The sequence below is a fragment of the Triticum aestivum genome, chromosome 7A (assembly GCF_018294505.1).
Source record: "Triticum aestivum cultivar Chinese Spring chromosome 7A, IWGSC CS RefSeq v2.1, whole genome shotgun sequence".
Taxonomy (NCBI): domain Eukaryota; kingdom Viridiplantae; phylum Streptophyta; class Magnoliopsida; order Poales; family Poaceae; genus Triticum; species Triticum aestivum.
In genome coordinates, this window is record NC_057812.1 from 134,255,006 (window position 1) to 134,269,194 (window position 14,189).

At 41.5% G+C, this 14,189-nt stretch overlaps 1 protein-coding gene across 1 annotated transcript; it reads left to right on the forward strand.

The window, feature by feature from the left end:
* Window positions 1-11,911: 11,911 nt before the first annotated feature.
* LOC123151663 (5E5 antigen-like) lies at window positions 11,912-13,936 on the forward strand. Its single transcript, XM_044571338.1, has 2 exons — window positions 11,912-12,135; window positions 13,249-13,936. Exons 1-2 carry the CDS (start codon window positions 12,087-12,089, stop codon window positions 13,881-13,883), a joined length of 684 nt encoding a protein of 227 aa, XP_044427273.1. The 5' UTR covers window positions 11,912-12,086; the 3' UTR covers window positions 13,884-13,936.
* Window positions 13,937-14,189: the final 253 nt, after the last annotated feature.

Sequence of the window (14,189 nt, forward strand, 5' to 3'; positions counted from 1 at the left end):
CCATCTTTCTATCCTCGATGGCAACAATACAAAACGTGCCGTTTCCTTTCTGTCACTGGGATCGAGCACCACAAGATTGAACCCAAAGCTAAGCACTTCTCCCATTGCAAGAAAGATCAATCTAGTAGGCCAAACCAAACTGATAATTCGAAGAGACTTGCAAATATAAACCAATCATACATAAAAGAATTCAGAGAAGATTCAAATATTGTTCATAGATGGACTTGATCATAAACCCACAATTCATCAGATCTCGATAAACACACCGCCAAAGAAGATTACATCGAATAGATCTTCAAGAGAATCGAGGAGAAATTTGTATTGAGATCCAAAGAGAGAGAGAGAAGAAGCAATCTAGCTACTATCTATGGACCCGAAGGTCTAAGGTAAACTACTCACACATCATCGGAGGGGCCATGGATTTGATGTAGAGGCCCTCCGTGATCAATGCCCCCTCCGGTGGAGCTCCGGAAAAGGCCCCAAGATGGGATCTCTTGGGTACAAAAGGTTGCGGCGGTGGAAATAGGGTTTCGTGGTGCTCCTGGATGTTTTCAGGGTATGTGAACATATATAGGAGGAAGAAGTAGGTCGGTTGAGCCACGAGGGGCCCATGAGGGGGAGGGCGTGCCCGGGGGGTAGGCGCTCCCCCTGCCTCGTGGCCGCCTCGTTCGTTTCTTGATGTCCCCTCCAAGTCCTCTGGATCACGTTTGTTCCAAAAATCACGTTCCCGAAGGTTTCATTCCGTTTGGACTCCGTTAGATATTCCTTTTCTACAAAACACTGAAACAGGCAAAAAAAGCAATTTGGCTGGGCCTCCGGTTAATAGGTTAGTCCCAAAAATAATATAAAAGTGTAAAATAAAGCCCATTAACATCCAAAACAGATAATATAATAGCATGGAACAATCAAAAATTATAGATACGTTGGAGACGTATAAAGCATACCAAGCTTAATTCCTGCTCGTCCTCGAGTAGGTAAATGATAAAAACAGAATTTTTGATGTGGAATGCTTTCTAGAATATTCTTCAATGTATTTCTCTCTATTGTGGCATGAATGTTCAGATCTGAAAGTTTAAGAAAAAAGTTTAATATTGACATAAAAATGATAATACTTCAAGCATACTAGCAAAGCAATCATGTCTTCTCAAAATAACATGGCGAAAGAGAGTTGTGCCTACAAAATCATATAGTCTGGCTGTGCTCCATGTTCACCACACAAAATATTTAAATCATGCACAACCCCGATGACAAGCCAAGCAATTGTTTCATACTTTTGATGTTCTCAAACTTTTTCAATCTTCATGCAATACATGAGCGTGAGCCATGGACATAACACTATAGGTGGAATAGAATGGTGGTTGTGGAGAAGACAAAAATGAGAAGATAATCTCACATCAACTAGGCGTATCAACGGGCTATGGAGATGCCCATCAATAGATATCAATGTGAGTGAGTAGGGATTACCATGCAACGAATGCACTAGAGCTATAAGTGTATGAAAGCTCAACAAAAGAGTAATACTCCAAGTAGGTTAATCAAGCAATTATGTCTTATCAAAATACCATAGCCAAAGAAAACTTATCCCTACAAAGTCATATAGTTTGTCCATGCTTCTTTTTCGTCACAAAAAATGCTCTCATCATGCATAACCCCGATGACAAGCCAAGCAATTGTTTCATACTTAGCCTTTTCAAACTCTTTCAACTTTCACGCAATATATGAGCGTGAGCCATGGACATAGCACTATGGGTGGAATAGAATATGATGATTGATGTTGTGTGAGAAGACAAAAAGGGAGAAAGTCTCACATTGACGCGGCTAATCAATGGGCTATAGAGATGCCCACCGATTGATGTCAATGCAAGGAGTAGGGATTGCCATGCAATGGATGCACTAGAGCTATAAATGTATGAAAGCTCATCAAAGAAACTAAGTGGGCGTGCATCCAACTCGCTTGCTCACGAAGACCTAGGGTATTTGAGGAAGCCCATCATTGGAATATACAAGCCAAGTTCTATAATGAAAAATTCCCACTAGTATGTGAAAGTGACAAAATAAGAGACTCTCTATCATGAAGATCATGGTGCTACTTTGAAGCACAAGTGTGAGAAAAGGATAGTAACATTGTCCCTTCTCTCTTTTTCTCTCATTTTTTTATTTGGGCCTTCTTTTTTGGCCTCTTTTCTCTTTTTTTTCTTTGTCCGGAGTCTCATCCCGACTTGTGGGGGAACCATAGTCTCCATCATCCTTTCCTCACACGGGACAATGCTCTAATGATGATCATCACACTTTTATTTTCTTACAACTCAACAATTACAACTCGATACTTAGAACAAAATATGACTCTATGTGAATGCCTCTGGCGGTGTACCGGGATTGCGATGAATCAAGAGTGACATGTATTAAAAAATTATGAACGATGGCTTTGCCATAAATACGATGTCAACTACATGATCATGCAAAGCAATATGACAATGATGATGCATGTCATAATAAATGGAATGGTGGAAAGTTGCATGCCAATATATCTCGGAATGGCTATGGAAATTCCATAATAGGTAGGTATGGTGGCTGTTTTGAGGAAGATGTAAGGAGGCTTATGTTTGATAGAGCGTATCATATCACGGGGTTTGGATGCACCGGGGAAGTTTGCACCAACTCTCAAGGTGAGAAGGGGCAATGCATGGTACCGAAGAGGCTAGCAATGATGGAAGGGTGAGAGTGCGTATAATCCATGGACTCAACATTAGTCATAAAGAACTCACATACTTATTGCAAAAATCTACAAGTCATGAAAACCAAGCACTATGTGCATGCTCCTAGGGGGATAGATTGGTAGGAAAAGACCATCGCTCGTCCCCGACCGCCACTCATAAGGAAAGCAATCAAAGAACACCCCATGCTTAAAATTTGTCACATAACATTTACCATACATGCATTCTACGGGACTTGCCAACTTCAACACAAGTATTCATCAATTTCACAATTACTCAACTAGCACACCTCTAATATTACCACCTTTATATCTCAAAACCATCTATCAAGCATCCAACTTCTCTTAGCATTTAAAATTTATAACCAAAGTGAATTACCATGCTGTTCTAAAGGACTCTCAAAATGATATAAGTGAAGCATGAGAGATCAATTACTTCTATAAAATAGAAGCACCGCCATGCTCTAAAAGATATAAGCAAAGCACTAGAGCAAAAATTATCTAACTCAAAAGATATAAGTGAAACACATAGAGTATTCTAATAAATTCCAATTCTTGTGTGTCTCTCCCAAAAGTTGTGTACAGCAAGGATGGTTGTGGTAAACTAAAAAACAAATACTCAAATCATACAAGACGCTCCAAGAAAAACACATATCATGTGGCGAATAAAAATATAGCTCCAATAAAGTTACCGATGGACGAAGACGAAAGAGGGGATGCCTTCCGGGGCATCCCCAAGCTTAGGATTTTTGGTGTCCTTGGGTTTTACATTGGGGTGCCTTGGGAATCCCCAAGCTTAGGCTCTTGCCACTCCTTGTTCCACAATCCATCAAATCCTTACCCAAAACTTGAAAACTTCACAACACAAAACTTAAAAGAAATTCTTCGTGAGCTCCGTAGTAAAAGAAAACAAACCACCACTTCAAGGTACTGTAATTAACTCATTCTTTATTTTTATTGGTGTTAAACCTACTGTATTCCAACTTTTCTATGGTTCATAAACTCTATTACTAGCCATAGATTCATCAAAATAAGCAAACAACACGCGAAAAACAGAATCTGTCAAAAAGAGAACAGTCCGTAGTAATCTGTAGGTTTCGAATACTTCTGTAACCCCAAAAATTCTAAAATAAATTGCTGGACGTGAGGAATTTATCTATTAATCATCTTCAAAAGGAATTAACTAGATAGCATTCTCCAGTAAAAATGGAAGCAATTCTCGTGAGCAATAAAGTTTCTGTTTTTTACAGCAAGATCAAAAAGACTTTCCCCAAGTCTTCCCAACAGTTCTACTTGGCACAAACACTAATTAAACACAAAAAACACAACCAAAACAGAGGATAGATAATTTTTTATTACTAAACAGGAACAAAAATCAAGGAATAAAAATAAAATTGGGTTGCCTCCCAACAAGCGATATCTTTTAACGCCCCTAGCTATGCATAAAAGCAATGATAGATCTAGGTATTTCCATCTTTGGTAGGCAATCCATAAGTGGATATCATAATAGATTCATATGGTAATTTAATTTTATTTCTAGGGAAGTGTTCCATGCCTTTCCTTAACGGAAATTGGAATTTAATATTCCCTTCCTTCATATCAATAATTGCACCAATCGTTCTAAGGAAAGGTCTACTAAGAATAATAGGACATGAAGGATTGCAATCTATAGCAAGAACAATGAAATCTACGGGCACATAATTCCTATTTGCAACAATAAGAACATCATTAATTTTTCCCATAGGTTTCTTAATGGTGGAATCCGCAAGGTGCAAGTTTAAAGAACAATCATCAAATTCGCAGAAACCTAGCAAATCACACAAAGTTTTTTGGGATCGTGGAAACACTAGCACTCAAATCACACAGAGCATATCATTCATGATCTTTAATATTTATTTTAATAGTAGGTTCCCACTCATCATAAAGGTTTGTAGGGATAGAAACTTCCAACTCAAGCTTTTCTTCATAAGATTGCATCAAAGCATCAACGATATGTTTACTAAAGGCTTTATTTTGACTATAAGCATGAGGAGAATTTAGCACGGATTGCAACAAGGAAATATAATCTATAAAAGAGCAATTATCATAATTAAATTCCTTAAAATCCAAGATAGTGGGTTCGTTGCTATCTAAAGTTTTGACCTCTTCAATCCCACTTTTATCAATTTTTGCTTCAAGATCTAAAAACTCTGAATCATTGGGACGCCTTCTAACTAAAGTTGACTCATCTCTAGTCCATCATTATAAAGATTCATATTGCAAAACAAAGATTTAATAGGGGACACATCAATTACTTTTAGATCCTCATCTTTATTATCATGGAAACTAGAAGAACACACTTTCACAAAGCAATCTTTTTTAGCACGCATCCTAGCGGATCTTTCCTTTGCACTCATCAATGGAAATTCTCATAGATTTGAGAGACTCATTGATATAATGATTAGGTGGAATAGATCTAAGTTTCAAAGAATCAACATCAAGATAAATTCTATCCACGTTCCTAGCCAACTCATCAATCTTAAGCAAATTTTTTTCAATCAAAGCATTGAAACTCTTTTGCGAACTAATAAATTCTTTAATAGTAGATTCAAAATCAGAGGGCATATTATTATAATTTCCATAAGAATTGTTGTAGGAATTACCATAATTATTAGAGGAATTACTAGGAAACGACCTAGAATTAAAATTACATCTATACGCGTTGTTACTAAAATTGTTCCTACCAACAAAATTCACATCCATAGATTCTTTATTATTCTCAATTAAAGTAGACAAAGGCATATCATTAGGATCAGTAGGAGCACTCTTATTAGCAAAAAAATTCATAAGTTCATCCATCTTTCCACTCAAAACATTAATCTCTTCAATTGCATGCACTTTTTTACTAGTAGATCTTTCCGTATGCCACTGATAATAATTAAGCATAATATTATCTAGGAGTTTGTTAGCTTCTCCTAAAGTGATTTCCATAAAAGTGCCTCCCGCGGCTGAATCTAAAAGATTTCTAGAAGCAATATTCAATCCGGCATAAATTTTTTGTATAATCATCCATAAATTCAATCCATGTGTAGGGCAATTACATATCATTAATTTCATCCTCTCCCAAGATTGTGCAACATGCTCATGATCAAGTTGCTTAAAATTCATAATGTCGTTTCTAAAAGAGATGATCTTAGCGGGAGGAAAATACTTAGAGATAAAAGCATCTTTGCATTTATTCCATGAATCGATACTATTTTTGGGCAAAGACGAAAACCAAGCTTTAGCATGATCTCTAAGCGAAAACGGAAATAGCTTAAGCTTAACAATATCATTATCCACATATTTCTTCTTTTGCATGTCACACAAATCAACAAAGTTGTTTAGATGGGTAGCGACATCTTCACTAGGAAGGACAGAAAATAGATCTTTCATGAAAAGATTCAGCAAAGCAGTATTAATTTCACAAGATTCGACATTGGTAAGAGGAGCAATCGGAGTGCTAATAAAATCATTATTGTTGGTATTGGCAAAGTCACACAATTTAGTATTATCTTGAGCCATCGTAACAAGCAAGCAAATCAACACACAAGCAAACAAGAAACGGGCAAAAGAGGCAAACTGGAAAAGAGAAGGGGAACGGAAAAAGAGGGCGAATAAAACGGCAAGGGTGAAGTGGGGGAGAGGAAAACGAGAGGCAAACGGAAAATGATGTAATGCGAAGGATAAGAGTTGTGATGGGTACTTAGTATGTCTTGACTTGGCATAGATCTCCCCAGGAACGGCGCCAGAAATCCTTCTTGCTACCTCTTGAGCACCGTGTTGGTTTTCCCTTGAAGAGGAAAGGGTGATGCAGTAAAGCAGCATAAGTATTTCCCCCAGTTTTTGAGAACCAAGGTATCAATCCAGTAGGAGACCACACGCGAGTCACCCCGTACCTACACAAACAAATAAGAACCTTGCAACCAACGCGATAAAGGGGTTGTCAATCCCTTCACGGCCACTTGCAAGAGTGAGATCTGATAGAGATAATAATAATAAGATAAATATTTTTGGTATTTTGTTGATATAAATTGAAAGTAAAGATTGCAAAATAAAATAAATTGAAAACTTGTATGATGGAGAATAGACCCGGGGGCCATAGGTTTCACTAGTGGCTTCTCTCAAGATAGCATAAGTATTACGGTGGGTGAACAAATTACTATCGAGCAATTTATAGAAAAGCGAATATTTATGATAATATCGAGGTATGATCATGTATATAGGCATCACGTCCGTAACAAGTAGACCGTCCTGCCTGCATCTACTACTATTACTCCACACATCGACCGCTATCCAGCATGCATCTAGAGTATTAAGTTCATAAGAACAGAATAACGCCTTAAGCAAGATGACATGATGTAGAGGGATAAACTCATGCAATATGATGTAAACCCCATCTTTTTATCCTCGATGGCAACAATACAATACGTGTCGTTTCTCTTTATATCACTGGGATCGAGCACCGCAAGATTGAACCCAAAGCTAAGTACTTCTCCCATTGCAAGAAAGATCAATCTAGTAGGCCAAACTATCGGGGATATACCCCGCGGTATGACCCGGCCGGAATCATGACCCGGCCGGGCTTGGCGACTCACCAGAGACCTGGCTGGAGCTTGGCGACTCACTGGCGATCCGCCCAGACATGGCGATTTACATGTAACCCGCCTGGACATTGTGACTCAGTGGAGACCCAGCGGGCGGATCAGACGGACGACAAGGCCCAAGGCCTAGCAGGCCGGCTTATACTCTGGTGGGCCGGCTTAAGAGGAAAAGGATGACGAATATTTCCTTGACGAGGAAGCAAGACCCGGACTTGTATTCAACTTGTGAGAAAGGATAGACTAGTCCTAGTCCTACTAGGACTCCACATGTAACCCGCCCCTTCAACATATATAAGGAGAGGCATGGCTCCCAAAAGAGAAAAAACAAGAAACAATATTTAGGGCTAGACACAAAGGGGAGCCGGCTTATGCGGCGACTCTCTCATGATCATAATGAGATCTACCACAAACAGCATGTAGGGTTATTACCGGATGATGTTTCCCGGGGCCCGAAGCTGTCTAAATCCTTGTCTTGTGTTGCGTCACTCGATTCCGCTCAACCTCTCTCAAGCTACCACATAGATGCGTTGGCCTCACGACTAAGTCCTCACACTAGGACATCTGCCGTGACAATTCCACGATAGTTGGCGCCCACAGTGGGGCCTGCGCACGGTAGTGTTGAGTTCTTGGAGGGATTTCTTCAGGGATCAAGAAGCCCATGATTCGTCGGGTGAAAGAAGAGCCGACAAGAGCCAGCAATATCCATTGTCTAATGATTGGAGTCATGGTTAAACTTTGGAGCTGACAGATACAAGGTTGATAAGAGACAAAGAAATTTTAGGGTTTCTGTGCGCCGCCCCGTGCGTGGCTCGGCGACTCGCCAAATCCGAAGACTGTTCAATATGTGCTGTAGCAACACGATGACGACGTCTACTTCAACGAGTCATATGTGTCCTGATCGGATTCTTGGTTAAGGCTGCTCGCCGAATAAACAAAAACAACAAACAGTGACAAGAGCGATTGATTGAATCACTGCTGCTGCTACATTCAAGGAAATCACAGCCAAGTACTAATAGTTGCACATTGTACGAGATCTATTTTGATTTTGGAGTAGTAGTGCTACTGCTATTACTAGCACGTGAGTTCTAATCAGAACATGATCAACTTCTATTCATTATGTAAAGAGATTTGAAGCATTAAGGGAAGATTCCAGCGTGTTAAGCCACCTCCAAGTCGACCTGCCTCGTGGCTGCTGAAAAAAATACTACTCCCTCTGTCCGGGAAAAGTTGTCTTCATGGCAATTTTACGAAAACCTCCTCGGTGTATTCCCGACAAACGACGCACTCCCCCACCTCTGCTCCTCTCCCCGCCGGTTCCCCTGCTTGTCTCCTCCCTTGCCGGAGCCCTCTGCTCGGCTCCCCAAGAAGCTGTTGCTGGCGTCGCCGAAGATTCCCCGCGCAAGAAGATCCCTGCTCTGCTCCCCCTCCTTGCTCCCCTCCTCCTCCGCCGCGTTGCTTCCCCGGCGAGGAGAAGCATTGATTTTTCCAACCTCCTCCGACAGAAGCCGCAGCTGCCCTGCTCCACCACCGCCACAGCTTGCCGCCGCCGTAACTGCCTCCTCCGCGGCTCTCTCCTGCTCGCGCAGCTCTAGCTTGCCTTCCTCCCCTAGCTTCCCTAGTGACCGCCGTGCTCTGCTCCGGCTGCTTCAGATCCAGTGTCAGCAAGGCTGATATGGTGGCTGTGAGGCCAGACGGCAGGAGACGTAACCGGCGAGCCCGACGACAGCAAGCTTGATGGCGAGCTCGACGTCGGCGGAGACATCTTCTGTACTGCGAGCTCCACCATGCCTGCACATACTGTACTGCGAGCTCGACGATGGTGGTGGCGTCTTCTTGGCAGGTTAAGCCTCCCTCCTTCAATTCCCCTCCATGATTTATGTGTCAAAACTGATTTTTTTACTGAAATTTGCTGCTTCTGACATTTGCTTAAGATTGCGAGGATCACACTTGTTTCTTCAGTTAGCAAAACCTGGTAGACAAATCTCACTAGGCCATTTGTTTCATGATGTGGCAAGTAATTTAGTCACTGTTTCAGACTGCAATCAAGTCTTCTGTCATTGTTTCAAAATTCTTCAGACTGCTAGATTCAAGTTCTGCTATAACTAAAAAAAGGGACACAACCACACCTGAATAATTTTCGAGTTCAGAACCACACATTTTATCATCCTACTTCTAGGAATTTTTCTTGATGAACCTGAGATTTATTGGTAAGGGTATTCACTAGTATACTAAGTCCAGGGTATCAGTAGCATTTTCTTATTCTTTGGCAAGCCTTTTCTTGGTTGCGCGGTTAACTGATCTTGTTAACATGTTAACTGAATTTTGCAAGGAAAATTAAACTTTGCGTTGTTGGACTGACAGGAGTAGAAAATTTGGAGTACACAGTGTACTGAGTTCTCTTACTCCGTCAAATTACTCTTAGCTGTAGCTCCCATAAAAAATTAAAGGATCGGAATTACTATTGCAAATAAATTTCTGATGTTTGAAAACATCACAATTTTTGAAAAATGCCCATGGGTACAATGTAGGTGTAGTAGGTTTTTGCCTATTTGCAAGTTTGGCATATCTTGCATGGGTTCAGGTACATCTGTATGTTGTTTCTATACGAGTAAGCTGGCGTCAACCAAATACTTCTATTATTCAAATAAATCCAAATACTTCTATCCTTTCTTTTCCTATCCTTTCTCATTGAACACATGACACAAAGCCATACACATGACACAAAGCCATACACATGACACAAGACATACACATGACACAAGACATACACATGACACATGACACATCACATACTCCTATCCTTTCTTTTCCTTTTCCCTTTCCCTTTCTTTTTGAGCTTTCTCTATCTACTCATTTCCTTGTTCAATAATGGCCTTGGTGTCAGTAATTAGCTCCGGACTGCAGTATACACCGGTTATTTCCTCTCCATCATTTTGTAGACGGTCCTTGTGTAGATGCGGCAGCTTATAGTTGTTTCCTCCTTGATCTTTCATCACTTCCACCATGACTGCTTGCAACTTCATAAAGCTTTTGAACAGCTTATGGGGATCGTAGTTCTCAAACTCCTCCTCTACACCCTGTACCAGTTCCTGTATATTCATAGGCGCTCTGCAATCAGTTAGGGATCGGAGGGAGTAGTGGAAACAAAGATCCAGAACATTGAGCTCAGGGCTGTTTGGTGGTTGTTGCAATAATCGAATATCCAGATCTGTCTGTGCCACGACTTCTATAAAACCAGCATCATTAGGGAGGACATGCGGTGTTGCATTATCTTGTTGAATAAAGATCGTTGTGTCATCGTCACCGTCCAGCCATTTGTCTTGAATGGAAGGGATTACTTTATTGATCAAGTAATCTCTGCACACAGGTCTAGTAACTTTGACCGACTTCAACTCTATTGTCCCCCTATCTCTATTCTGGCTTGTTCGTTGTGCCTCGGTCTGTACCACGAACGGCCAAATGCCAAGTTTCCCATCAAATATCATCTCCCCATCTTCATTGTAGCGAGGTTTGGCTACGGTTGTTAGAAACATTACCTTCCCAATGCTATGAGTATTGTGCACAGTTCGGTTTGGTTCTTTTTCTCCAGGCAGTACGTAGTAGCTACTCTTCACTCGGGTCATGTCATACCATTTCTCGTCGATGTGGACCATATTTGTCATTGGCTTGAAACTGGGCCAAGGACTTGATATCCATCTTTCATCCATCATGGATAGGCAGAACTTTAGTCTTGTTATCTTGTTCTGTGGCTTGAGGGTGGGTTTGATGGTGCTTGTGATGCATTTCAGCTCTTTCAATTGAAATCTATCATGTAGGGTTGATCGGGGCACACCTAAACACCTTGCTAGAGACCGGATTGTTCTTCTTTTGTTCAAGGGGATTGTGGCTGTTCTCGACAGATCTAGTTCTTTTCTCTTCCTACCACTTTTGTTCTTCTTGCTTGAAACATCAACTTCTTGGCCTGCTGCAAGTTGTCCTTTGGCTAGATTCCATATTCTTGTAACTGTTCGCAGGTGAACATTCAGCATCGTCGCAATGAGCACCTTGTCATACACGTGAACCTGTCCATCTCTAAGCTCGATTACTCGCAGAGCAAAGTAAACACCATGTCTCTCCTTGTCTGTCAAGTCCTTGCCTCTTGGATTGCCATGTGCATCAGCTTCTTCCAATTCTGCATCTTCTTGTGCCTCTTGAGCTTCTTCCAATTCTACATCTCCTTGTGCCTCTTGAGCTTCTTCCAATTCTGCATCTCCTTGTGCCTCTTGAGCTTCTTCCAATTCTGCATCTCCTTGTGCCTCTTCAGCTTCTTCCTCTTCAGGAAACCAATTAAATTCAATGTCTTCATCCTCATCTTCCGGCATCAAGTTCAAATCAATAGCATCACCCTGTTGAGCTTGTTCTTCTTGTTGAGCTTCGTCCTCATCTTCCAGCATGAAGTTCAAATCAATAGCATCACCTTGCTGAGCTTGTTCTTCTTCTTGAGCTTCGTCCTCCTCTTCCGGCATCAAATTCAAATCCACAGTTGTGTGCTCCTATCTGATCTCATAACAAGAGTATACAAAATATGAACGGTGAGCATATAATCATAACAAGAAAACCATGAAGAATCCTAGACAAAAAGCAAAGAAACCAAGAAAGAGAAAAGTAGATATTAAAAGTACTCCTTGTTCATAAGCAACTACAGGTCCTACTACATCTCTCTTTTTTGCAGGGACCAGGGCAGGAATTAAAAAGCAAACAAAAGCAGGGCCATGAGTACATCTCAACTTTTACTGTATTTCTTGTTGACAACTAGTGCAGGTACACATTTTGAATATTGAAATTATCTTCTGTTAGTAGACCATGGCAGTAGTTATAGAACTATGAATATCTATTACTCCCTCTACAACATCAGAAAAGTTAATAACATCCTCTACAACATTTTCTGTACAATAGAGTAGGCTTCAATTTGTCAAAACTGAATTTTACTCACTGAAAATATGACAGTGGAGTACTGTCCAAACTGTATTCACTTTCTAAATTTCATTGATGTCAAATTTTATTTATGTGTCAAGTTTGACATCAACTTGACTGAACATCAACTTGACAGATCAAAACCTGACAGAAATTGACAGGTTTTGGAACAAAATGACAGGATCTAAACATCAAGTTGACTGAATAATATAGTGTCAATTCTGATTGTTAACAGCAGAATAATACAGTTAATAGTAGAGTAATGGAGTGAGTAATCTTACTATAAATTCAGTTACTGTAGTTACTGAAACTTCACTGTAATTATGCAAATGAAATTATTATTCTGTAAATTCAGTTAACAATCAGAATTATGTAATGGAGTGAGAAATCTTAGTGTAAATTAGGTTAACAAGAAATCTTAGTGTAAATTCAGTTAATAGTGTGTTCCTAAATAATCTGAGATTTATTGTCATGTCTGAGATTTTGACAGAAATGTTGTGACATGTTCAGACTAGGACTAATCAAAGTTCAAAGAATTAGTAGAAGAAGCTTGTATTTTCAGCTTATAAATTTTAGGACTATGTGAATAAAATGCTTTCAACTAAGAAGATAATCTGTCTTCCCATCTCACTGCTCACTGCTAGCAAGAGTAGAAGAAGAAGAATTCCAAATAATGTTTCCAATTTGGCTAAATCTGGCCTGAATTTGCTGTAATTTAGTACATGATTTTTTCCTTCTTTTGTCAATGATTCTGACCTCTATAACCTTTCTCATCATCTCATGATTCTGCCCATGACTTATTTTTTACTGCCATGAATGATTCTGCCCCTCTGTAACATTTTTTTGGCAGTACTAAAGATTGGTCCATCAGAAATCAACATCAATATTAACTGATTTTTTTCAAATTACAGAGCAAGCAAGCAAGCAATGTACACAGATGAATTATATTTTAAATTATAGAGCAAGCAAGCAAGGCACTGGAGATGAACAAATTACAGAACCCTGTACTTGTTCTCACCAGCAGCAGCACGAGTAGGGGACCTCAAGCGGCAGCACACGAGAAGGGGATCTCCGGGCGGCAGCACGAGCAGGGGAGGAGTAGCAAGTTGCGGAGAAGCAGCAGAAGGGGCTCCAGCTTGAGGTCCAGGATCACAAAAGAGCTTGAGGATGAGCTTGAGGGAGCTCGTGGTCCAGGCGCGGCGGGAGCTTGTGGTCCAGGCGCTCGAGACCCAGGCGCGCGCGGGTCCTGGCCTTCAGCGGCGCAGGCCCTGCGAGGAAGGAGGGGATATCGTCGACGCAGGTCCTGGGCGGCGGAGGAGCACGTCTTGTGCGGTGACGGAGCAAGCAGGGCGGCGCGGGTCCTTGGCGTCGGAGGAGCAAGCAGGGCGGCGCGGGTCCTGGGTCACGGAGGAGCACGTCCTGTGCGGCAACGGAGCAAGCAGGGCGGCGCGGGTCCTGGGTCGCGGAGGAGCACGTCTAGTGCGGCGGCGGAGCAAGCAATTGGGCAGCGCAGGTCTTGGGCTGACGACTGGCCCTGGCGACGCGCGCCGGCGACGGGCGGAGGAAGAAGGAAGAAGACGCGACCTGTATGGTGACCTGTTTGTAACAAATTTGAAGTTATAAGGGTGTTTTTGAAAAATTAACATTACACTACACTGTGGACAACTTTTTCCGGACGGAGGGAGTACGACCCGGAGAGGAAGACAACCATGACTGGGAGACAACGGCCACGACTCGAATTCGCCGCGACGAGCCACCGTGGGCTTCCTATGAGCCGCTTTCTTGTTGTTCCTGTATCGCGGTGCCGCCCGGGCATTTCCGCCCCTGCCGTGAGGCCGTCTGTATGAGTCGCTCCGTGAACCGGTCTAGTTCTCAGCCTCCGTCACTGCAGTATTGAGCCA

Bases quoted from the DNA above. Each gene is read 5' to 3' on its own strand.
- LOC123151663 (XM_044571338.1), top strand. From the start codon at position 12,087: ATGAGTACATCTCAACTTTTACTGTATTTCTTGTTGACAACTAGTGCA. The intron at 12,136-13,248 runs GTACACATTTTG...TTTAAATTATAG, and splicing joins CTTGTTGACAACTAGTGCAG to AGCAAGCAAGCAAGGCACTG.